The 25,943-nt window shown below is 49.2% G+C and overlaps 1 protein-coding gene across 1 annotated transcript; it reads right to left on the reverse strand.

Moving 5' to 3' along the window:
- Positions 1-5,555: 5,555 nt before the first annotated feature.
- LOC119104208 (organic solute transporter subunit alpha) lies at positions 5,556-22,923 on the reverse strand. Its single transcript, XM_037227877.1, has 9 exons — positions 22,820-22,923; positions 13,436-13,664; positions 12,143-12,294; positions 11,479-11,552; positions 10,822-10,983; positions 10,221-10,332; positions 8,225-8,413; positions 7,068-7,194; positions 5,556-6,077 (listed from the first exon to the last, which is right to left on the reverse strand). Exons 2-9 carry the CDS (start codon positions 13,659-13,661, stop codon positions 5,893-5,895), a joined length of 1,227 nt encoding a protein of 408 aa, XP_037083772.1. The 5' UTR covers positions 13,662-13,664; positions 22,820-22,923; the 3' UTR covers positions 5,556-5,892.
- Positions 22,924-25,943: the final 3,020 nt, after the last annotated feature.

The raw sequence follows: 25,943 nt of genomic DNA on the forward strand, positions 1-25,943 counted from the left end.
ATAAGTTCGAATCTTTAATAAGATAGGTTTAAACCAGTCTGTCACGTGGATCATGCGATATTCCCCTTTCTAAAGCCAAAATTCGCCTCGAAAAAGCCATTATGGTAAGCCCCATAGGGGAGAAATCGAAACCATAAGATAACGTTTCATTGAATACGCGGGATATTATTTTACGTTCGCATATTTTTTGTCTGAACAGAGTGTTTTAAGCTTTCGAAGCATTTGGTGTGCCAACATTTGGACACATTGGCGTATTGCAAACATTACCGAATACACACGTTTGAAAAGCAAATTGAACGCAAATTCAATGTATATTTTCATAGTGATTAGAATGGAGTCAAATGAGATTTTCCGCATGGTCGGCTACTTACAATTCCAATTCCGAGCTGTTCAAAAACACTTGCGAGAAAACTGACATTACTAATCAAATCGTACGCGTATGATGTAACAATAAGTGACAAAGTATAAAAAGGTGGATGCTCCCTTTTGAAGTAGCCGATCCCACGGGAGAAATCTCACGTGACTGCATGCTCAACAATATGAAAGCAATACATTTAATTTGCATTGGTTTTTCCTATGTGTGCATGTTTGCAACATGTACGTTTGCAACCTCAATGTTTCCAAATGTTTATGTAATGAATGTTGCGAAAGCTTGAAACAATGTTTAGACAAGAACATATGCGAACATGAAGCTATTATTCCGCAAACTCAACGAAACGTTACACTATGGCTTTGATTTTTCCACTACGGCGTTTACCCCAGTGACTCTTTTCGAGGCGCCTTTTGGCTTTGGGAATGTCAATATCACATGATCCATGTGACGCACTGGTCCAAACTTCAAGCAATCAACTTCTCAGCGAAAGGTCCCTGCCCGCTGGACCAATCACAAATTTTCATTCGCACCAGTAGAGATGCGCACGGTAGTCGTCATGACGACGGTAGCCGCGGCTGCAGCGAAGGAGCATAGTACTGTCACATAGCGTTGACAGCGTAATTTGGACTCGAAAGTACTCAAAGTTGATATCTCATAATGCTTCGATGGTACTGCAGTAGTACCACCCAGTGCAGTATTAGGGGTGACTAGTTCTGAGGTTTCACTACATATATTTTTTTTTGAAATATGCCCCCAAGATGGGACACTTCCTTTAAGAGGGCAAGCGTCTGGCTACAAAGATGGCGCTTGTACGTAGCGATGAATCCGTTTCGCTATATTCCAGTCGCATCTAGTTGATCCACTGAGCGAGAAGAGAAAACGCTGATCCAGATGCCATCTATTTAAATTGGAATTTAAACCGATTAGACGCTCGTCTGCGTCAAGGACCCAACCATGCGGTACTAGAAACTTGTCATTGCTCTCCGAATTTGGATGAGGCTTGTCATCTTCTCCAGCTGCGCCACGCCCAAGTTTAAGCAGCATCTTGAACCGCGCCGCTTTAATTATAAATTACAGCGTTGTGCTACAGTTAATTACAATGTCGTATACAGGTGACATGAACGCTCCCGTTCCGTGAAAGAGGTGAAGTTTACCCATCACCGCCCGAGAGCGCTCACACTTAGGCAATTTAGGTCGTGAACGTCGTTGAGTCCGGAGGTTATGGCCAACTAGTGAACATGGCGACAAGGGGTCAGTGTGCTATGGTATGCTTGCGTGGAGTTAAGCCCAAGGCCACAAACGCCATTGCACCGAGACATCAGCATCAATCAGTGCACAAAATGTAACTACTTCCAAGTGGGTCCCATCTATATGCTGTCCACTTTTGAGCATCTGCATGCCAAACAACGATGTGATGGCAATTAATTGACATAAAATTTGAACATAGATACGATATTGACTTGTTCCAAAGCTGATTCATGTGAGGTCAAGTTTTTCCACGGTCTGTCGTAACTTTCATCGCGGATGTTTTGCGCGTTAGTTTTGTGTGTCTCCGTGGCGCGCGACGCGGCCATCCGCATTGTTTTTTTCTGCCGTTTGACAGCGCGCAACCCAACATGTGGTTACTTGTTCTCCTCACAGCAGGGACGATTTGTCAGAAATTCTTCGAGCTTGCACATGCACCGGATTCTGATGCAATGGTTGCGAACATAATGAACAAGATATCGATTGCCAGGTTTTCACGTTTCAGAACATCGCTCAAATGCGACGGATTTTGGCTACGTTCAAATCTTTTCACACAAACGGCTCTAAGACATGGATGGCAAAATATGAATTTCCTAAAAATTTGAGATTCGGGCTAAGTCATAGAGCTAACGTTTTAAGTGATATAATACTATTGGGGTAAAAATTACATCACGTCTCGGAATGCTTGACAAAAATAGCAAATTTCTGAAATGTCGGTTGTCGTCATGAAGACAAAGCAGTAACTGGAGTGGCACATGCGCAGGTCGCGTGGATGGATCAATCCTCGCTGTTACCGATTGTGGCTTACGAAGTTTTGGTCGTTCAGGTCTTCAAACAAGCATGTCTATGTGGGCGTAGCGCGTTGCAAACTAATAGATAACGACTCTTGGGCACATTCACACCACTGTGTGCGCAGTTATTAATTAAAAGTGGCGTTTCCGTAAAATTTGCACAAATGCATGAAATCAGGATAACGTAACATCCAACAAACATTGCTGCACAATAAATTTACAGCAACTTGCCAAAACTGGCCAATAATTCCAAAATTTCTGGAACGCTGAATCAACTACGCGATAAACGGTGTATCACACCATGGGATAGTTCAAGCGTTTCACAGAGTTCCATCTGGTTGACAAAATGACAAAACTGGTGTGATTTACGTGGCTTTTTCCCGACATATGTGAGCAGGCATCTGCCACAGGCGCAAAACACGGCATATACCCCCTGGTTCAAGACTTGAACTCTATGTTCAAGATGAAGCAGCGTGACGCACAGGCTTATGCGAAATTAAATAGTCATCTTGACCAACACGCGACCTTATGCGACGGGCCAGTTCCCATCTGTATTCAGCCCTGCCAGCTGACTGTGGCTTGTTAGAGCGGGGTGGATCGAGGTGTGGAGCAAGAGAACCCACCAACACAGTGAAGTTACACACCGAGAGAGCGAAATATATTAAGATTGATCCAGCCTTTTTTAAGTACCCAGTGCTTAGGGTGAACAATTCCTAACATACCTGACTAATTGAAAGAAGGAAAATTCGTCTCTCGCACAAAAGCTATCGATCTGTCCATAAAAAGTTATCGTCACGACAGCACACGAAGGCATCCACTTCTTTCCCTGTCGTTTACCTGTTTACCTTTGTTTACCTTTACCTTTACCTCTCACCTCACCTGTCGCACACGTCACTTTCACTGTCACACCACTTCACGCGCAACGCGCCCACCACCAACTTCATCACCCATATCACGGGCGCAGAAAATCGCCAGTGTTTGTCCGAGCACTGAGAAACTCCATACGTGTTGTGCCGTCTTCAATCACCTCCCTCCTTCAACCTCTTTCCCACTCGGCTCCAAGCTCCAAGTCCTCCGAAATACTGTCAAACGGAACAGGATAGTCCAGTCACCAAAGTTCCCCTCCCTCTCATAGAAGGTGCTCTGTGCATGTGAAACTAACATGAAAGGCAAAGGTAATTTTTGCCAAAGCAGTTGAATTAAACTGGAAGGGAAATTTGCTAGACAACATGTCGGGAAGTGGAAATTTAGCATGTTCCACGGCGTTACGCACTCTCAAACCAAATCAACCCCTCTGACTCCTGGCATCCCCCGGTGCACTGAGAAATCAGAAATCAAATCCGTCCAGACGAATTCCCACTGAACTCCGGACCTGCTCTTGTGCACAAGGGAGTGGAAATCGAATCTGTCCGGGGACACCAACTGAACACCGCACCCCAGACCCGAGGAATGCACCCAAGAAGCGGAAATTGAATCTGCCGTCGGTTCAATTTCCGATTTGAATCTAAATTTGATTCCGAACCAGCCGTCGAGAGTACAACAGACCACTGAACTCCGGGCCTTTCCGACAAATGCTGTTCGTTTAGCATTCACCTCAGAGCAACTTCGCAACAGGGCATCAGTAAGGGAAAGATATGCTCACTGCACATATAGATTATATATATATATATAAATATATATATATATATATATATATATATATATATATATATATATATATATATTGCTTCGAGCAAACAGCACCTCATTTTAGCACCGCTGCTGTCTAGATAACCAAACACGTGAAGGAATCCCCCTGTAGATGTCGCAGAGATCGACCCTCTTTGGTCTGTTCCCCAGAACCTACCTCAGAAAGGCCACGGTACGGAGTGGCTCGAGAGGCCGTTGCCCACGTCCTACATCATGCTGGTTATTTGTATTAGGGGCCTTTTGACCGGAAATGATCATTTCAGGGCTAGTGGGATGACGGAGAATGGATAGCGGTAGACAGGACTGCATGTGCCTGAGGGCCAACCGCCTCGCGTTAGCCCGCGCAGGGACACCTCTGCGGGATGCGCGCTAGGCGCCCGGCTGGTCCCCCTCCAGGAGGCCTTTCGGCCCACTGGTGGGTGACGTACGCAGCCTGCGCCGAATAGGTGGGGCGTCGCGAGGCATTAGGATAAAGCAAGAAAAGCGGATTAGAGGGTCGGATACTCCCCTCGCCCCCATCCTGCTCTCCCTGGAATGCGACTTCCGCTTCCTCGCGCATGCGCAAACCCGGCTGCGGCACCTGGGATGCCTGACTCGGCTGTTCCCGCCACCTAGTGGCCGGCCGCGCCTCCAGTGTCAGCGGAGTGGAAAACCCGTGTGACGGCCGTCTGGCGACAGGTTTCGGAACCAACCACCCGGTGGTGTCGGGTGCAACTGGGCCCTCGCTATACACGAGGACGTCCGCGCTCCTTACCGCTTGCGCGCAATACCGATCGCGAGCGGAACTTGCTGCGGCTGGTAAAATATTTAACACTACCCAACCAGGCCTGCTTTAACTGTTACCAGAGGCCTTACTCCGCACTGCGGTCTGACCGTATATAAGGGGGAGGGCGAAAGAGTGGGCGAGGTGATTGGTGCCCCAAAAGCACAATTTGTTGCAAATGGCGCCATCTCGGAGCTGTCAGACGAACCACCCGTACAAAGTGGCACATGGCGCTGTGTTGGTTAGTATCCGGAAACGATCGCTTATCTGGTCAACTCCATTGGCCTATTGGAGGGTCAGTTCATGTATTTATGCAAAGAAGCTGCCTTTAGTGACAGACTAACGTGAATAATGCGGTGCGTGCAGGATTCTGAGGTCGCACGACACTGTTAAAATAGTTATGCATTGCGCATCATTCACCCAGAGGTGGCTATAGCCACTCGCCAGATTTGTAATGGGATGACTTGTGATTACTTGGCTTTTTACCTTACCTTGCCCTGAATATTTTTGACCATCTGAGATTGCTCGTTGAGTGCAATGAAACATTCTGAGGGCAATGCATGCCAGTTACAAACGCCACACAACTTGGTAGGAGGTAGGTAAACCGCGGTTTTTCCCAAGGTAGCCCAGGGTCCTCTCCACACGGTGCACTAGGTGTTTGCTTTGCTCAAGAAGTGCAGACCTTTCACTCGGTGAGGTGAGTTTATTTTTAAAAACATGACCTTACAAGAAGCAAACATTATTTTCTCGCATAGCCTTAAGCGCGAGGCAACATCCACAAAACAAACGGCTAGACTTTAATGGTTTTCAAGATTCTCGCCGACACAAATTCACAAAACTTCAGCGTGTTTGCACGGTGTTCGTCATGAAGAACGCATGTCAGTACACAAGAACATCCCAGCAAAGTACCCCACTATAAAAACCAGCCATGGAACAGCATTCATTCACCCACACAATGCCACTAACGGCGGGGCACTGCGCCGTCCAAACCCTACGGACAGGGGGAGGGAGAGGGGACGGGCTGACAGCGCTCATTTGCTGCCCGCCTCCTCCATGCCAGTGAGCGGGCGCAGCTGCGGCGTGAGAGCTCGCTGGGTCGACGCCTCCGCGTCCGCCTCCTTGGCGACGCCGCGGTACTGGCGGCCGTCGAGGTAGGTCCGGTGGGTCAGCAGACCGAACACGGTCATCTCGGCGGCCACGGCGATGTTCCGCAGGACTGTCGGCGGCGCGGACGGTCAGGGCAGACGCGCAGGGACAGCGACGCTGGAGGGTCGCGTCCGGAGGGAGCGGGGCGGTGCGCTCACGGGCAGTGCGCCCGCCACCTCGGCTCTGGCTCCAAAGATGGCTTTCGCTCTAGGCGATCGATGGTTCTGACCATCCGGTCACATTGAGCCACATATTCCCACGGATGTAATACGAATCGTTTGTTTATAGGTTCAATCTGTGGTATAGGGTGTACAGGCTTCATCTGAAATAAACACATATATTGATATCCCGTAGAAGTCCGGTCGTATTGATCTGACATTGCAAAGTCGCCCGCCGCTCGTCACCTGCAGCGATCTCCGTAAAGAGCCAAACTTCCCATCATGAGTGAAGTCCGGTTCTTTTGACCTTTAGACCTCGCCACTTTTGCTATCGAAAATGCGTCAGTTGGTGCGCCATCGCATCTCGTCCTTTATTTGTGGAAGGCACTAGCCATAACTTGGTTGAAAATGTGAGCATATAGCACACGATGGGATTCGAAAGGGTCGGCAATTTGAATGGCAGACGGCGACCCGCGTGTCGGGATCTCAGGTGGTCGCTTTATTGTGTGACAAAGAAAAACATTCGGGCTCAAGATGCAAAAATGTATTGTAGATTTGCTTTGTTCAGGTGGACCGGTGAAATATGCAGCATTGGCCAAGTATTGATGCGTGCATGGCTCAACTAAAGAACAGTGACAGCAATGTCATATGCATCTAATGTGGAATGCCTGGACCTGAGTTGAGGACACATGTTAAAACTATACGCATGCATGCGCCCATCATAATGCATACGCATCTGGTACGTTAATGCCGTGTGCCAAACAGCGCCTGCTCTATCCAAGCCTTGTGCATAGCTGCGCACCTGACTTTCTTGTGGTGTGTGTAGAATGACCATAATCACCAGCATGCGCTGAACCCCCAATCATAGCCATGTCCGGCTCCCTTTAACTGTCTCAACTTACAGGCTCCGTAAACTTCTGGGGTCATTGAATCCGTGCAAGACACAGCTCCGTTCTTGATGCATATGTTGAAAATGAGCTCTTGGAGCTTGGTGATCACCAGTGTGAACTTCATCAGCATACACTTAGTCTGAAAAGAACGGACTATGTTATTTCCTAGCGGGACTACGGATAATGGCACACAGGGTGTAGTGGAACATGTGGTGGTATCTAGCAACGGCCTTACGAGAGCAATGGAGTGTTTACTTTTTGCGCATGCTTGAACCTGGTTTGCATACGTGCACTAGTGGAGAATGACGAAATGTTTGTGTGACCGTGTTTTCTTAAGCTGAAGCATGGGAAGATGAATGAGCTGTACTAATGAGCAGTACATTGCAACCATTAACAGGCCATCCGGAATGCAATCTCAAACTTGGTTTGCCTGCACATCGAGCAGCTTCCTGAGCCTCTGTGATGACCAATGGTGGGAGTGGAGCTGAAAGCGGATTTCAAGGGTTCTCCATTTGTTGTTTTGCGCATGGAGGCGTGAGGGTGTTCGATAGGGCGCAACCGAAGCGCAGTACACCGGAGTACAGGCGCGCGGTACAGCGCGGTACAGCGCGGTACAGCACAACGTTGCGCTCAGGCGCAATGACCAAGCACGCTAAAATGTTTTGCGATGTTCTCAAACCCTAAAGCCGAATAGCGCCAGAAGAGGCCCGTGCGTTGCCTCTCACCGCAGGCGGCACACCCGTCTTTATCTCGCACCTCTGCCCAGTTAAGGGCCAAACGGATATTACCTTTTTGAGGCAACGCTTAATGCAGCGTCACCAAGGAGGAAGGATCGGTTTCGCCCAGCGTAGCCAGTGCGTAATCAAGCGAGCCGGCTGAAAGAACGGTCAAAAGCCCATAACGTAAGTCACGGACGGCCACCCAATGACCCCACACCTGCAAGTGTTACGCCCGGGCGCTTTGCGTGTCTTAACAATCATTCGCACGGTGGTCGGCACCAGGTTTTAATGCGCCAGCTGTCAACGCTAGTGTATAACGAGTGAGCGGCTGGCGCCAGAGTATAACACAGATGCGGAGTACATGCGCCGCCTGGCGTCAGCTGCCAGCGCCACAGTACAACGCAGCAGCAGACGTCTGGCCGCAGTGCTCCGCCTGGCCACGAGGCTCACCTGATAGTGGTAGTCAGGCAGGTGACCTCTGGTCATCTTCTCAAACATGATCAGCCCGTACATGCCAGCCATGAAAGAGGTCGTGTTGAAGACGGTGAGACACACGGACACGCGGTCTGCCACGCTCGTGCGCTGGTCCAGCTCGCCTCCAGGCAGCTCCGCCGACATTTCGTCCCGAGCGTTGGGAGCCTGACAACATCGCAGACGCCGTCAAGCGGCGCCACGTATCGATGACGTCATAAGTCAAACGGCACCACTTCCGGCCTATGACAAACACGGCCGACTGGTGGTGCCACGTGAACAATGACTGGGGGAATGTGCGCTGCCTCGTGACGCATGCCAATAGCGCGGGCGGGCGCACGTCACGCGGCTTTGTCTTTCACAAGTGACGCACTGGCGGCGTGCTCCCAAGTGCACCAGCACACTATGTAGATCAGTTCAGGTCAGCGTTGTGCTGTGTGCGCAACGCGGGCCTGCCACTGTGAAAATACCGCGTTGTTTGAGTCGCCTGGAGGGCTCCCTGTTTTGCATACGTATCCAAGTGGTTGTTCTTATAAGGATAAGAACACATTGTCCGAGGTCCTGGCTTACACACACACTTCACGCATCAAACTTATTTCCTTTCCCGGCAGTGTCTTGACACCATTTGACCTGCCTCGTTGTATCTCAATCTGACATCCTGCCACTTTTAACAAACAGGGTCCATACGTGCGTAGCGCTACACCTACGGGAAGTTTTGTTCTACGGGAAGGATAGATATATTCCCAGAATCGGGCCACAGTGAACTAAGGATGGGTCTACCGATTAACACGGCTTGTGGTCTACAAAATGAGACCCTTGATGTCATTGTTTTATTTTCTAGTTGTCTTGCAGGCAAATCATAATCAACCGCAACTTTGTTTGAATGCTTTACGCGCACCCGTGTGGCCGGCTGAATACCCTTCGCTCGGGTGGGGGAGGTCAATTTGATCCCCCGAAAATTCAGAAACTGAGCAAGGTAGAGACGCCAAATTCACCGGGTGTGTTGGCCTGTACTTAAATAGACTTGTGTCATAACTTGGGGTTCCTAGGTCATGACTTGCGGGTCAAATATGGTCAAAAAGGTCAAACTCAAGACTGGTGTCCAAAGTGCCCCGGAACCTAGATACCTGTTCTAAGTAAAATGTCACTGGTGTTCATTTAAGGTCAGTGACTCTATTTACCCCTCCTCAGGTCATGGGGAACAAAATCATACAAAAAAACTATCTCAGAGATGTATGGCTTCGTCTCCACTCCGTTCTTGGATCAGAGTGGACGATTCCCTCGCAATTGTCTTCATTGAATCCAAGGCCTGTTTTTGACTCGCCGTTGGTCAGCGACCTTATCAGGCACATCTAATATTTTTATACCAAATGATCCGCTATTCAATCGCATACAGCTAAGCAATGGCTGTGACTATGCCGCGCCGTTCGGAAACCACTTTGGAGAATCCTTCGGGAGTCAGATTAACCCCACCCGAGCATGTGTTTATCTTAACCTGAATCATGACGTCACCAGTGCATTTGGGGCTATCGATCGAAACGGTCACGAAATAAAGGGCTATGGCTTGGGACTTGAACCGGGAAAGTGGTATCAGAGCTCCAGAAAATAGGTGGCGCGGAGAAGCAAACGTCCCCACAATAAAGTGGGCAACAAATTGTCAAGCTTATGCTTGATCAACCATGATACGTGTAGCTGCTGATATTTTTGTTTAGAATACTCCTTCAAATCCTAATCTCACCAACTTCACACCATTTAGCTAAAGATGACCATGCCCGTTGTGCGCGTGACGTGCCCGCGTGTGCACGCTCCGTGACAAAATGAGAGCATTTTGTAATTTAGTTGTGCCCACGTCAGCGGTGATCACAAGCGCAGTAAATTGGCGGCTACACCGCGCAAAGGTCAGCAGTCAGAGTAACATGTACCAACCAGTTTTATCACATCAGCCAGCATTGTAGAATACACAAGAGGCCCTGACCTGTCCGCCTCCATAGACCCCAGCTGTGTAGAGGTAGAGCGAGATGATGAAGCAGGCAGCCTGGCTGTACGGCACCTGGTGCGTCAGCAGCGTCACCATGCGCAGGCTGGACCTGCCGCAGCGGGTGGGAAAAGGGCTCGACGGCTGTCCAGCGAGAACATGGCGACGCCGAACGTCCGACAGGTGCGGAAGCATCGGCAGGTCAGTTCAGATGACAAACATGTCATCGGCGGGGAATATCACCACGGAGCTGACAGGTCTCCTGAGCCGGGACCAGTTGTCAGAGTGTAGCGCACAGGCGCTGGCCATTGCGGGGCAGTAGAGCTGGGAGTGTTTCACCAGTTTTTCGCCCATCACGCGCAAAAAGCAGCACGAAGTCACAAATAAACTCCCCAGCAATCGGATTATTCTGCCTGCGTATGACGGCATCAACAGGAGAGGGCGGCGAACGTTTCTCTCCGCCCCTCCCCCCCCCCCCCCCCTCTTATCATACTCGTTTGTCGTGACTGTCGCCAGCTCCTACCCCTCGCTTCTCGTGACCGCCGCCAGCACCCCTCAGTCGGGCGAGCGTTCACCACTCCGTCCTCCAGACCCAACTCACTTTTTCAAGGCCACGCGAGGGCAGCAGCGCCAGCAGCAGCAGCAGACGGGCGGGCTGGCCAAGGGCACGTGAGCCTCGCCGACAGTCGCCAGCAGCGTCGCCTCGCCGTCGAAGTACAGTACGCACAGGTCGACTAGCTTGGACAGGCTGATACCCATGTAGCTGGGGACAAGGTGTGCGAGGGTCGGCCGTCTGCTGACCAGCGGACGCGCTGCACCAGCGCGGCGCGTGCGGTCAGCAGCCGGCTGCTGACACGTGTCGTCAGGGCCAGCGGCCGCCTGCTGACACGTGTCGTCAGGGCCAGCGGCCGTCTGCTGACACGTGTCGTCAGAGCCTACGGTCGGCACCGCAAACGCTCGAGGCACCGCCGCCAGCTGTCACGATGAGTGGACGCTGTCACCAGGGTCTGTTCCGGTTTTGGGCACGTCAGCAGCAAGCGGCACGGATCGGGCTCTCGCCCGCGTCGCCGCAACACGAAGGGTAGACATATCTCGAATATCGGCGTAAATAGTGAAGGCTCGAATAATTCCGCCTCCAACGAACGACCATTTGTGTCGTTGAGCTGACACCGATAAGCTGCATAACTAGACTGGGTTTCGTGGTGGCAACGAGGAAACTACCTTACACACGTCGGATCAAAAACATTCCACAACTTACATTACACCTATGGCGCTCAGAAAGGCATCTGATGAAGGAACGACCAGGCTGCCCAGGGCTGTCAGACACATGAACTGTGAACACGATGCCGCACGGTTACGAGTCACGTCCGAGTAACTAGCTGTGCTGCTCGCCAAACGCGAGGTCCTTTGCGAAATCGAACGCATATTAGATGTGATGCATATCTGATGCACATAGATGAATAAAGTATCAACATTTTAAATGTCACTGATTAGGTGGCTACGTGGTTCTCGGTTTCGGATATGGCGTGTGTCAATTGAAACGTTCAATGCAAACAATATTGTACAGTCCATGCGGAAACAAGGCGTATTCTGACATGGTACAGGGCACATCTGCATTTCCTCTTAATGAGTCAACAAGATAAACGAACAGCTAGACGCTCGCGCCGATGGATGTTCGTTCGTCTCTTGTGTTTACCACTCGCCCCACTGTCAGCAAGGTACGCATTACCCCCACCAGTCAACGACAGCGCGGTCTGTTGACATAACCGCAAGGCGTGCACCCATGCAGTTGTCTACACTGTCCCGCAGCGGCGGCTGTGCGGGGCAGTGCGCTGTCGTTAGCCGCCGGGGCTGCAGGAGGCGGGGACCTCTACCACGGGGCACGTCGCGGCCGGCGACGGAGGCGCCAGCGGGACACGCACCGCATAAGTGGAGTTCACCCAGATGATGTTGCTGTACCAGTGCTGGGGCGCGCGTCTGCCCACGAGGACAGCTGTCCTCACGAGGAGCCCGCACAGAAGCAGCACCGCCAGGCCGACCAGCACCCACACGGTGATGAGGTACGGCCCCAGGTCTGGCGGCGGGGCCATGAGCGATGCAAATGTATTCGTCACCATGTGTCACTGTCGTGTGTTCGACATTCTGTGTTCCCTTGAATTATTCATATAGATAAGACAGAAGTGTTAGCCTTATGCTTCGCAGAATAATCAGAAGAAAGGAGAAATAAATGTATTGGTATTTCGGCTACGTGCCTTTATCGAGAAGAACATCAGTAGATTCGTTTCGATAAATACATGTAGCCAAATATTAATGCATCTATATCTCTTTTTCCTGGTTATTTTACGAGGAATAACGTTTTTTCTGGTTGTTCTACGGGAAATAACGCTAACAGCACTGTCATCTTAATGCATAATGCCTCTCGCAACTGCACTTAACAGCTTACGTCAGCTATTAATACAAGAAAAAAGTGCATACATAATAAGAACGATCTATTGTAGTCAAAGGAAGACAAAGCAGGTCATTGACCAGAATGAATGACACCTGAAATGATAACTTTCTACGTAACGTCTGTTTCCAGACACTAGCACATGAGAGGCAAGCTCAGGGACTGGAGACGACAGAAGTTTCCAAAACTGGCACGGAGGGAAGACGGTGGCGGCTTCAATGACAGCGCGCGTGTGCACCGAGAATCCTATGGAGATGGTGCAACAAAGTGTCGCTCTTCGCTCTACGTTTAGGGATCACCATCTGATGAGACAGGCGAGGTGGCTACCGCCGGAACACGTGGTAACAAAGCCCTTGCTTAGGATTCCGGGGTCAATATTAGCATTTACTCAATACCGTGACTTAAGCAACGCAAGATGTTTTTTCGAATAGCTGTTCTGACTCTGAATCTACCGTCCACATAAAATGTGAATATAATTTCAGTGAGATAGTTGGCGCATGGCATCATTATCATGTTCTTCGGGCGCCTGGGGGCGTAAGCATTCGGTTGTTTGAGCTGCCAGGCGCAAGCCTTGGTTTGACACGGGCGACCACGGACAGGTCTGACAACATTTACACTCTGGCCACCTTACCACTACTGAGCTTGAAGTAGCTACCAGCGAAGCAAAGCGACAGGAACAAGACGCGAGCCCACGATGACGCGAGCGGCAAAGATGCGAGGCTAGCGCCAAAAGTCCCCCTGCGCGCCTCTGATAGGTAAAGCCACCGACCTGCGAGCACTTGCGCTGTGGAAGGAATGCCCGGTGCAGACGTGCAGTGGACTGCAAGGCTCGTGCTGTTGTCTGGCGGTCCCCCAGAGCTGGAGACGTTGGCGATGGTCTCGAGATCCTGGAAGCTGGCAGCTCCGCCCACGCCGGCATGGAAGGTAGCGGCAGCGACGCGGACGTCAGATAAGTTGGCAGAGCCGATGTGGCCGCCGGTGCCATCCGCCTCCATGTCCTAACGCAGAGCAAATCGTAACTCCAAGAGGCTCGGCGCACTCTGATCCAGTCCGAGCATAGCCCAATCAATGTCTGACGTCTGCGGGTGCCGAACACGGCTTTCTCCAGCGCCTTGCAAGTGCGTAGCCCATCACAAGTACAGGCGTAGCCTTTGATATTGTTGATAAGTCAGGTGCTTACGAGGAGCAAGCGAAAGCACGGCACATTGAGATATTTGGCCAGCTGTGGCTCACCTGCTTGCAAAGGTAAAAAGTGATAGCATCTCCAGAGGTATTGGACGAAAGGATGTACCAATGCACTAGAAACATCTCAATGCTTCAATGACCAAGGCAAGGGTTGTTTTTGTTTTGTTAAATCACGGGTTGGCCACTACGTCGCGTCGAACCGCCCGGTACCCTACAACACATGTACGAAGAACACCACGAAAGCAGTAGCTCGGCAACCGCATGGAGCACACAGTGCACTCCAACTCCTGGAATGTTTCCCTCTTTCACTAATTGTTAAGTTCCATACACGAAAAGTTTCAAGTTTAGGTTTGCAATTATTGGTGCAATTAAATAAAAACAACGGTGAAATCTTCATCAACCAGCTTCATAAACGAAATATTATTCATAATGAAATATCATAGATAATCTCCATTGTTTTGAATCGCGCGCGTTAAATCGATCGGTACTGCTTTCACATCGAACTGCTTTCAGTGACCATTCGTGCTAATCGTGCTTGATGAAAAAATCTCGAAGATATGGAAGCCAACAACGTCGCATAAAACAGTATTATTCGGACACCCACTGCCAATTTGATCGCTTGTGTGCGGATGGGAAGGAGAAGAGGATTTGGTTTTCGGTATATTTTCACTACACTCAAGAGAACGTGATGCTGTACAATCAAAAATGATCGCACCAATCATTGCAATAAAAGGAAACGTGGTGTAATTTTAAATTTAGTGAGAAACTAGCGTACCGACAGGAATTAATGAGTTTATATCTTGTCTATGTCTTGTTTATGTCTATAATTAATGTCTTGATAAAAAGATCTGGTACCCTGCGACTCCGCAGCGCTAGCCATGGGGTTGCGCAGGGGAGTGTCCTGGGCCCACCGCTCTCTTTCTTCTAGCTTAACGGCACGTTAGGTAGGAAGTTCCCATCGAAATTGATAAATAGACTGCAAAGGCTGTAAATAGCTGATAAATATATTTGTAAAATGCTACTAATACTACTAATAAAATACTACAAAGGTACAAACCAGTAACAGGATGTGTACAAAAATTCACTCATGAAATTGCGAGGCAACAACGTGAGCAAACGTCCTCTGGGAGATAGCAAAACCCCGCATGATGAAATAGTTAACATAATAAGGTAAAGATGAAACGGTGAAGTGTTGTCCCACATGATGCATGGGGCCATCCTACCACAGGCTATGCCCAGATCAGCCTTGCGCATTTTAGAGAATAATGGCTGATTCTTTTCAAGTTTACTTCAAAGTTAATGCCCCGCATTATATAATAAATTAGGTGAGGTAGAAAACGCATCATGAACGGTTATAAGCGCTTCTCTCCCAGAATCCCCTTTCCCCATGCAACAGTTTTGTGAATGCTTTTACAAGATGCGTTTGCGAAAAGAACATTTTTGCATCATCGGTAGGGGCTATTAGCAAGGGACAAGAGATCGCTGACGTCACTTTCATACCTAAAATGTCAGTTACATGCACAACGAGTAATGGGCCAGGACAATTCCCTGGGGAGGCCTATGACAGATTTTGCTTAAATCAGACTCAACTATTTAAAACTTATTGTGATTTACATATATATATATATATATATATACATAATTTATATAAAACTTATTTATATAATATTATAAAAAATTATATAAAACTTATTATAAAACTAGACTATTTCGTAGGTGCTTCCAATACTAATTTAACGCAAAGGCATCGGGACGAGATATCAGCGACTAAACTTAGCCCCCGCCATGCACGGAGCATTCTTGAGACCCGTTCATAGTGCTTAGGCCGCATTATTTATTTTTTCTTTTGATGGCGAACCTCGGCAGGCCGTGCTTCGTAATGACATCTGTAAATAAACGTTTGTGCTTGGTGTCCCTGATATAGCACTGATGCTGTGGTACACTAACTTCTCATCAGATGATGAAGTCTGTCGTCGTTGGAGACGCTCTCTCACGACATTACCAATGCTAGCGAGCGTTGTTTGGCACTATGACACTATGCACATTTGGAAGAGTTTGAATTACCAAGATATGACGCCTGCCTTTTAAGTGCTGCGTTTTCTCAAGCTTCGTGAATCTCTCGCATGGTGATATGATACAACGCCCCCGTTTATTCTGCTTCTACTTATTCTAACTGTTCTTACGTGTGATTGTCTGAATAATAGCTTTTCGCGTTTGAGACTCCTTGCTTTTGGATTACGTTGCGACGCATTTAACGACAAATTCCGATTTAATTTGGCTTCAATAAGATTCATTTCGGCCGGTTGTGACCATTTCAGGAAAATACGATGCAGAAAAGTGGATAATGGTGGTTCAAAACCACATGCACCAGGTGGTCCATCAGCCGAGACTTAACCCGCTCAGAGGCCCCGCATACGAGACATGGACTTGTTGCTCGGACAGGCACCTGAGGAACGTTCCACATTTTAAGATATTGAAGCAAGCATCAGATATGATGCAATAAGCTCACTTATAAGTACTCATATTCTTCTCAGAGGAAAAGACTGTTGAAGACAACAAAATGTATGTATCTAGTAAATATTTTCCTTGAGACGTCATTGTTTGATATCATCATGGAAGGTTGAGGAACTAACAACAGGTCGTGCGAAATTGCCCCCCCCCCCCTCCCCCCTCCTCGCACTCACTTAAAGTACCTCAATCGCCCCAGAGGTGGCTGCGGCGGTGTTGGCGGCGTGGCCGTGGCGGTGCTGAAACAGATCGTTATGTGCTCGTGTTTTGACCCTTTCTCATGTCGTTGTTGCGTATTTGCCTATCCGTGGGTTTAACTTGTTAACTTGTATTTACATGCTCGGTTATGGCGCCATCCTTTAGTTATTTGATTGCAAGGCTTATTTCCGTACTAACTAGAAAGGATGTCTAACTTAGTATCATAATGAGTCGTGATTGAGCCTTGCACAGCCTGCACAACATTGATTGAGAGCCAATCGATGACCGTTATACCTGGATATCTTGCTCACGAATGCCAGGTACGATCGACTCGACGATCATATTCTCGGTGGCATTAAATAATGCATGGCCAGTAGGGTGGCAGGATTGGAATGACATTTTGATGGAGTCATGCATGCCCGGAGGACCTTAAAATAGCCTGCACGGAATACGGTGCGCATCTTCGCGGGCGTGACGCTTAGAAACTAGGGAGTTTTAGGTATTAAGAAAGGCATGGCCGTGGACTGCACCGAATGGTCTTCAAAATGGCCGTTTGAGTTCGAAACTCAGTAAGCATGTGACACACTCCCTGTAACCCCACTAATTACTGGTGCATGTAGCTTTCCCTGGACAAGCGGGGCATTGCGAGGATGCAGGATAAAGTGAGAACGAGTAAAAAGAAGGCAGATGCTAGCGACCAGTGCAACATTGCATACTTTATGGTTAGCTTCGCCAAACGAGAACTCTACGCTGAAAATCGTCAACCTCATCATTTGCTTGTATGTGTAGCCTCGTGCGACACTAATCCTGAACTACGGTTTTGCTGTCGGTATACAAAGGCCCTTTTATATGTACCGTTCGCCGCTATGTTTATGCCTACTATCCACAACTTGAAACCAGCCATCGCACGGACATCGAGAGTTCTCAAGACACACAGCCCTGAAGGCAAGCCGGCCGCTGGCGCGCGTGGTAATCGATCGTATTACCCGATTATTTAGAGGCTTGCTTCCCTCATCGGCCTGACGCAAGCCCGGGCCATAAATGTTGGGAGCTGCTACTTTTTAGTTTGTAACTGTATAACAGCAAAGTTTTTACAACTGTGGCAATCCTGCTGTAGTAGTAAAAACATTGACGTCCAAAATTACGTTAAAAAGATCAAAGTGTCAGGACATTCCCTACGTACTGGGCACGAAAGTTTTTCACGTTTAAAGATGAAGATAACTTTTTAAAGTTTCATAGTACATTTTGCCACCGCAGCAACCATCACGAGCCACGCGACTTCAGTTATGCAGCAAGTGCCTGTTAACCCAAACGTATATTTACATTCCCGAATTGGAAGCGGTTACATTGCACCTATATTAGTGCAGCGTCACGATCTCCAAGCGACTCGCAAACGGCCGCAGACCGCAAACCAATAGTGTGGCAAGGACAGGCGAAGCCTTAGACCCCCACGTGAATCCGCCAACGACCAGGCGAAAACGACCAAACGTCGGTGCTTTTCATAACAAAAAGCAACGGCCAGGGCCTGGAACTGCATACAAGTCCTTCATTTCACAGTCAGCTTGATGTATATGCCACGGTAATTGGTCACCATTCAGCAGGATGACAATGAATACAGAGCATGTTTACGACACAGGTTTTTTACGACCGCTTTATCTGAAAAGCAGCAGCACTTTAAAGCAACTTTGGCACAGCCTTTGGCCCGCCCAGTACAGCCAGCCTGACACAACGACGCCTCTATGTCCTGCGACCGTGCTGGACTAATTCCGTTCTGAAAAAGCGGTGATGGCCTTCACATAGCGTCATGCCATCACAAAGGAAATAAAAGTGGCCGAAGGCGGCCCGTTCACTAACCGCTTGTCTATTGTTTGGCTGTCACATGGCCTGCATCCGGGCTGGGCGCGAAATGCACTTGTCTATGCAGAAAGACAATTGTGAGCAGTTGTGTATTTGTCCAGTAAAGATGGCTGAGGAGTAAGCCTACAACTGGCCGTCGATCCAACCGAATAATAGGTTCATCAGCAAACCGAGGGTGCATTCGCAGCGACTTGGACGACAAAGAAGTTATGCCGTCGGCGTCATGCATGACGTCATACTCCATAGATTTTGCATCCTCCGCATATCACCATCCGTGTCCACGCCAATACGTGATAGCACAATACAATGCCCACAAGGTATCCGCAATACATGATGGCCAATGCATGATAGTAAAAGCGCATGCGAGAAAAGCAATTACAATTACCCGCACACAATGCAAAGCAAAGATGACACAGAGAAAATGCTGACTTGGTTCATGTCACCTAAATGAAGGAGTTCGATGTTCGATGTTCGATGAAGGAAAGTGTTCAACATTTGTAGGCGGTTTTGAAGTCAAATTCCCATCTTAAAGAGCATTCGGTGAAGTACACAGCCCTGCAATTCTTAATACCTAAACCCATATAGTTTCTGAGCTACCCGCCCGCGAGCGGACATGTCAGAGCCACGGAGCAGTCGCTCGCGCAACAGTTCAGATGAACCGGGGTCGGTGATGATTTGCCGCATGGTGACAATATCACCATAGGTGAGAGGCTCCTCAAATTAACGCCACACTAGCTCTCGAAGCGATGGGGACACATGGTCACTCCGGTTCAGGCCAGGCACAATACGGATGCCAGGTTGATCGCCTTCTGAAAGCGCTGTCTACGCTGGCGTACAATTTCCCTGCACGGTTATAGAGTAAAGCATTTGATGAAAGACAAGAGCTTCCACCAGCAGACGCCTGGTGCCGCAGGTCGTGGCAGACTCCGATCAGTGAGGGAAGACAAGAGCTTCCACCAGCAGACGTCTGGTGCCGCAGGTCGTGGCAGACTCCGGTCAGTGAGGTAAGACGAGAGCTTCGACCAGCAGACGCCTGGTGCCGCAGGTTATGGCAGACTCCGGCCAGTCCAACCAGGATAAAAGAGCACCAGGACACCATGGCATCAGCACACAATAGCACCACAGCATAGCGCGGAGGCTATATGTACATTCCACGCCAGATGTGAAGCGATGGCTACGCCCAGGACCTTGACGTTCCGTGAGGGTGAAATTTGTCATTGCCAAATGGATCGCGAAATTGACATCGAAGTTTTGGCGCCGAGACTTTAAGATGATGAGTTCAATCTTGCATGGCTTAGTTTTCAGTCGGTTCTGGGTGAACTACAGTAGTGCCACAAGGGCAACAGTGAACACGAGTTTTTAGGGCTTGAATGCTTGCTGAACACTCGGCATCAAGGAACTGAGCGTCGTCTGTGCACATTACAAGCTTCTCACATGGGACGTGCTGCGACAAGTCATTGGGGAAGATTAGAAATCGCACAGGCCCCCGGGATGGATCCTTGGGCCACTATCCCAAAAGATAGCGCCGTGGCGTCCGGTCTCAGACCACATAACGAACTGGAGCTGAATCGTGTATTACGGTCGCAGGTCAAGGTGAAATTCTAAAAAGCGTGTACTTTGCATATCTGACCGCTTCCACAACGCATTCCATTTAAAAGCGTATCTCATGGTGTGAAATCATTGCGCGTTTTGATCCAACAAACTACGAAGGGAGGTATTCAATGTTACGCGCGCCGTTCCGTGCCTAGATCCACGGTCACGCGCCGTGCAAATGAGAGCTGAAACCTTGGTGCGCGTGTCTGTTTCGGTGCATTTACTCCGCCATATTTTAACCATCTAAGCACAAACTGGAAGAGCTTAGCCGAAAATATAGTATCAGACACGTCAACAAGGGCGGTTACGTGTCCATAAACCGTCTAAGACCAAGGTCAAGTGGATTACCTCGGTGGTGAATACGCGGCTGGATCGATTTCACGTTGTTGTCAGCGGTTCAGTCCTGCCGACAGCGCGCCTGACTCCCTTTGACCCCGCTGCAAGTCACGTGTCGTTGGTTTGCGTGCGAAACTCGTAAACGATTTCCGTCGCCCCGTCACCGCGCCGCTGCGGTGGACAGGAGCCCCGCCGCCCACCGTCGCAGGTCTGGCACCTGGGCACATGCAACATGCGTTGTGGTGCATTTCAAGCTATAACTCAGTCATTTTTTCAGGTGATTGCTTAAATGACGTCATTCTGGCATCGCTTACGCTTGATCCATTGTGTTCTCATAGTTGTTATCTTGGCATAAGGCGAAAATCTCATTAATTGGCAGTAGCTGATGATTTCGCAGCGATATCTCCGGGAATTTTTGAATGATTGCGAATTTTGGACAGGGGACAGATTTGACCCCCGATCAATGGCGGATTAAGAGTGTATTGCTTCCGTCGCTATTCCTTCCTTGGAAGTAACCATATATTCCTCAGCCAGATGTGGCTTCCGTAGAGCAGCATGGGAACATAAATGATCACTGGGCTGCCCTCTGATTGGGCTACCTGGCCGGTCGACCTCGCGCGTGGAGCCAAATTTCCCTCCCTCTTGTCAGATGTGCTGGCAAGGGGTACGGAAAATGGCCGCGGCTGCAGGCATCAGCGGCACGGGTTTGAGGGAGCGACGACAGCGCACGGCCGGCGTTTGCTGGGTCGCATTATCCTTTACCGAAGGTTCGAGGACCGTGGTCGGCAGGGCCGGGTTGCCCAAGAAGCAATTTCGGCCATTGGCATCATCCACCAGTTATTTCACCACAGAAGGCTTGTGGTCCTAAAAAGACGGCACAAGTTTCTGGGCACTGTTCTCTTTATTGGTTCTGCTTACAGTCCCAATAACCCAGCAGCCAATGACAGGCATGTCTACTCTGCCTATGCCGCCCGAGAAGTTACCATCAGCTCCCATCTGGCGTCGCACCCGCTTGGGCGTGCCCGGTGTCAAATCTCGGAGATTCTCCGCGCATGTGCGAACGCTAATGACATCTGTTGGCTGCTTCGTGAACTACAATAATAAAGTCACAAATATCAAAAGAACAACCACGCGGTATGTTTGCTCCTTGATGTCTGGCATGCATCACATTAAAAATTGTTTTTGTACAGGTTGTCTATTGGTTGTTCGAGTTTCACTTACGGCAATGCATTACACGATGCAAACGACAATACAAGTGCAACATTGTAGGAACCGTAAGAAAAATTCGAAGCCAGCGAAATTATCCATTAGCCCATACTATGCCAGCGCCCGAATGTTGTGGATCTGCTAGATAAATGATAAGTGCGATAGTTTCAATCCTTTGCGCTGTTTTCCCCGGCAGTTATGCAATGTTTCGCGGTGCGCAACAGGCAATTAAATGAAATTGCATGAAGTGAAACGTGCACAGCCACCTCTTTCAGCAGGCCATATTTGCCCGTGATCCGACGGCTGCGTCCGGACTAGTTCAACTTTATATTCATCCTGTTGGCTTAACTTAAGCAACGCACCTTTAAATGCTTGTATTTCGCGTGCGCAGCTACTATCGTGGAAGTTATGAAAACGCTGACAGAAAATCGTGGCGCGCTGCGAACACGCCCGGAAAAGATTATACGTGACGTCAAATACAAATGTGCATTTCTGGTGCGCTGCGGACGCACCCCAAGTTTTAAGGCACACGACCCGTCCTTTAGCTCTTATGGAGCAGACCAACTACGACAGCAATTTGGCATTCCGTCACGTCTCTCAACCAAACGCTTGAATAGAACAAGGTGGAACCGTTTCGCTCATCGGGCCGCGTTGGAGCTTTGCCGCAAGGTTGCCAGCGCGTGTGTTTACCGGTTTGGAAGGGAATTGGGTCTCAAACTGGCTTCGTCAAGCTATGCGCGTAAAAACCAGTCCATGGGAGCCGTGTCACCTCCGCCCCCTGAGTGTGCTGAGTATAAATACTGTGGTGATGCATGGAAAGCATCAGCTTCAAGATTGATTTCGGCACCCTCACTTTGTGGGATGGGACTCTTTCATTCACCATTTGTGCAGCCCTGATGATGCTATGCAGTTGATGCGTCTTATCTACGCGTCATGCCGCGTATGCAGTGCGTGCGTGTGATCTTCGTGTGCATTCCGTAAGTATATTAAACTTGTCTATCTTGTCTTTGTGCGTCTGACTTAGAACCCCCTGTCAGCTAACTCCCTGTGGGTGGTTCGATTTCAGTGACACGCAACGGGCGATACAGCTCCGCGGACAGTCGTGAGCGCAACTCTCCGACCAGTTTCTAATCGTTTTTACAGACACGTCAAAAAAACAGCCAAACCTCAGTATCCGGTACACAGGTCAAGGATAACGACGCGGAAGCGAAGCTACTCCCCTGACGGAACAGCTGATTCTAGAAACGGCCGGATTGCTGATTCGACTCACTTGGCTCTGATATCCGTTCACTTCCGTCAGCACACGCCTGCGCTCCACCAGAAATCGCTTCGTTTTCTTGCGCGCCGTCCGGGCCGCTTCCGCCCCACCGCAGCCGCGCGCGCCGGAGTAGTGCGTGCCCATTAGCATGTCTCGCTGCTGCCAACACGAGAGAAGCAAGGGCACGCTTGCTGCGACATCTGCCGAGTATAGGGAAAAGCATTCGTACAGTCAGCGGCCGCGTGAGAAGCGTAACCAGTGGTCGAAGTCATCCCTACGGCGTCCCTAGTTGTGCAATGTACGAGAAAGGGTGAAACTTCCTATTCAGTTAAGGAGACGGCTTCAACCTCTTTCCCTTAACTCGGGCTCCATCCAACTTGACTTTAAGAGAAAAGTGAGCCAAAGCTGGGAAGAAACGAACGATTGGCGAATTTGAGAGCCCCATATTTTTCATTTTCATGTTCTTGTCATATTTTTTTCACTGTTCTGCCCCCTAATTCACTTTGCAAAACCATGCTCGTGGTACGTTATGTGTGAAAGATGATACGTGAGCATGTTTGGCAACGGACAATATGTACGTGGAAATCACTGCTACAGATTTGTCTTCAAGCACCCTCACCTCATACTCGGATGAAATTCCTGCGATGATATATCATGACCCAAACTAATCATGCAAATTTCAGTTCCGACCGGTGCTTGAGCCGCAGCCTGGAAAGGGCTGATGGTTCATCCGCATGGTCACGTTTTGTGGGCGCAGCTAACCAAACCGTTGATGAACCGTTGATGTTGTACCGTTGGTGCTGAACCGTTGATGGTTCACCTGCACGGTCACATTGGCAACACAAAGACGCAGCCAAGAGGCGGGGAAGGGCAGGGACACGACCCCCTTATACCTGCATTTAAAAGCTTTCAGCACAGATAACTTCTGACAGAAAGTCAAAAAAGCAGCTGATGCGCTCTCACTACCCCCCCCCCCCCCCCCCGCCAACAGAAGAAAGTCACGGTTGCGCCCCTACATAGCATTGTTGGCCTTTCAAGAGGATGGCCGACCTTCAAATGCCAAGAGATACTGGTTGAACGACGTTATCAAGACAACATCTGTTCTACATTTATGTTTATTTCTAGCTCTCAAAACATATCGAGTTTTTAGGTTTTCTAGCTTCCCACCAAGACTGAAAACTTTTCGAGTTTTGACTACATACTCAAAGTCCACTTGATGACGTCATTTAGCCAATATCTCCAAATGTATTCTAAGTTGATTGTTGTGAGCATAACAACTCCAAGCTCATAATACACGTTTTCCGATACAGCTACGTTACGTCTTCAACCAGCCCCAGTGAGAACCCATCACCAGCCGAGGTCTTCAAACGGATTTGGCACTACCCTGCGACTGCACGACATGATCACTTATGGGTTAGCGTCTAGGATGTTACGTGATAATGACCATTTCATTAGGCCAGAATATCGAGGCCAGATGGCACGTGGCCAGAATATCGAGGGCTTGCTGACTCCCAGTCACATGGTTCGTTTTCCCCAAGTGAAACGTCCTCCGAAGTAACCGGGTAATTAGCTCACTTTCTGAACTTATCCAGATGTTAAGCTGTGGTTCAGTGAGAGGCGTGGGCTTTGCCTGGCTTAACGATTCTATGTGGACAGTGATTATGCGTTTATGCTTATGTCTTTCAATGGCAGTGTTTGTGTTATCCCATTTGAACTGAAACATAAAACGTCTAATAGAATGCCGTGATCTGTCAACAGATGGCTCAGTGTTGACCGGCGTTCGCTTCTGGGGCTTGTCTATCATACATTGTTGTCAGTGACAAGCTGTGCACAATGTGCGGATAGCAGACCCCAAAGAAAGATTGTGACTCGACAGTCGACTCGTCGACTTAACCGGACCCGTCTCGGTCAGGCCCATCGAGCCTGCTCCCACAGCAGGACACGTCGTCTACACGTGATCCGCCCCAGCCGAGGCGCAGGCTCAGCTCCATTCGATGGGCTCCTGAAAAATCTGGAGCCTCCTGAACCATTTGTAAATCCGGATCTTCATCGTTGTCCACACAACTGCCAGGCTCCCCGAATACACTCCGAGCAGCCTCATCGCCAAGAACGATCTGGATGTGACCATGCCAGCCGTGGGCGTAGGAACAGGGCGTGGGGGGGGGGGGGGCAGGGGGCCATGCTTCCCCCACGTTTTTCAAGGTGGGGGCACAATGTAATCTGCCCACAGTTTCTTGGTAGATTTCATATGCTTTAGCCTACTTTCGTACCACCTTAAAAATGCACGTCGATTTACGTAGTTCACCAGCCACCTTCTTCAAATTGCGCCGGACACAGGTACTTCATGTGGTTAAGGACAGCATCTTATCCTATCAAGAACGGCGGACGGTGATATTTATGGGACAACCCCGAGATTCCTCTAGTACCAAAGGCTCAGTTCTGTTTTTCATACAGCCTTGTTTTTTTTGCATGGCTGCTTACAGTCTCATCTGTTCATGGAGTTCAAGATGACATGGTATATTCCTCTGAGGGCCTCCGGATAGACCAGGGGATCCCACCTCTGTGTCCCAGAATGGCGGCCAGCATGCACCTTGTGCTAGGACAGCATGGCCTTTTAGCCTTGGGCCGGTAATGATAACATGCTCTCTCATGTTGTACTCCGGGACCCATTGCCCGGAAAGCGGGAAGGGCCTCAGAAGTGTCTAGTGGATCGAAATGAGGTACAAAATTAGAAAAGGACTCCCCGTCTTCACGTGATACCGTTCATACTTTTGTATAATGGACAAGTGAAACAAATCACGTAAAGCAGTTTAAGACCCTGCACGCTTGCAATTTCAGGAGCAAGAACAGCGATGGTCGGAGCTACAGTTTTTGTAATACTGAACACCAGGCGACGGGCACCATGCGTGCGAAAAAGACCGTCATGAAATAATGTTTCCGAAAGTCTTTCAAAATAATTTGGAGCCATTCGAAGCTTAGACTGGATGCACGACAACTAGATGTTTTACCTTTGATCTTTCAGTTCCACGACCAGATTCCAGCACCACTTCGCGACGCTGTAAAGGCCGACCCGTCTTTATTATTAACACGAAAATCGCACTAGTGTCGCACAACACGCCCGGACAGTTTTCTAAAT

The sequence above is a fragment of the Pollicipes pollicipes genome, unplaced genomic scaffold (assembly GCF_011947565.3).
Source record: "Pollicipes pollicipes isolate AB1234 unplaced genomic scaffold, Ppol_2.1 Scaffold_2555;HRSCAF=2994_pilon_pilon_pilon, whole genome shotgun sequence".
NCBI classification, from domain to species: domain Eukaryota; kingdom Metazoa; phylum Arthropoda; class Thecostraca; order Pollicipedomorpha; family Pollicipedidae; genus Pollicipes; species Pollicipes pollicipes.

Bases quoted from the DNA above. Each gene is read 5' to 3' on its own strand.
- LOC119104208 (XM_037227877.1), bottom strand. From the start codon at position 13,661: ATGGAGGCGGATGGCACCGGCGGCCACATCGGCTCTGCCAACTTATCT. The intron at 12,295-13,435 runs GTCGGTGGCTTT...CCCCGCCGCCAG, and splicing joins CACAGCGCAAGTGCTCGCAG to ACCTGGGGCCGTACCTCATC. The intron at 11,553-12,142 runs GTGCGTGTCCCG...TCGTGTTCACAG, and splicing joins GGGTGAACTCCACTTATGCG to TTCATGTGTCTGACAGCCCT.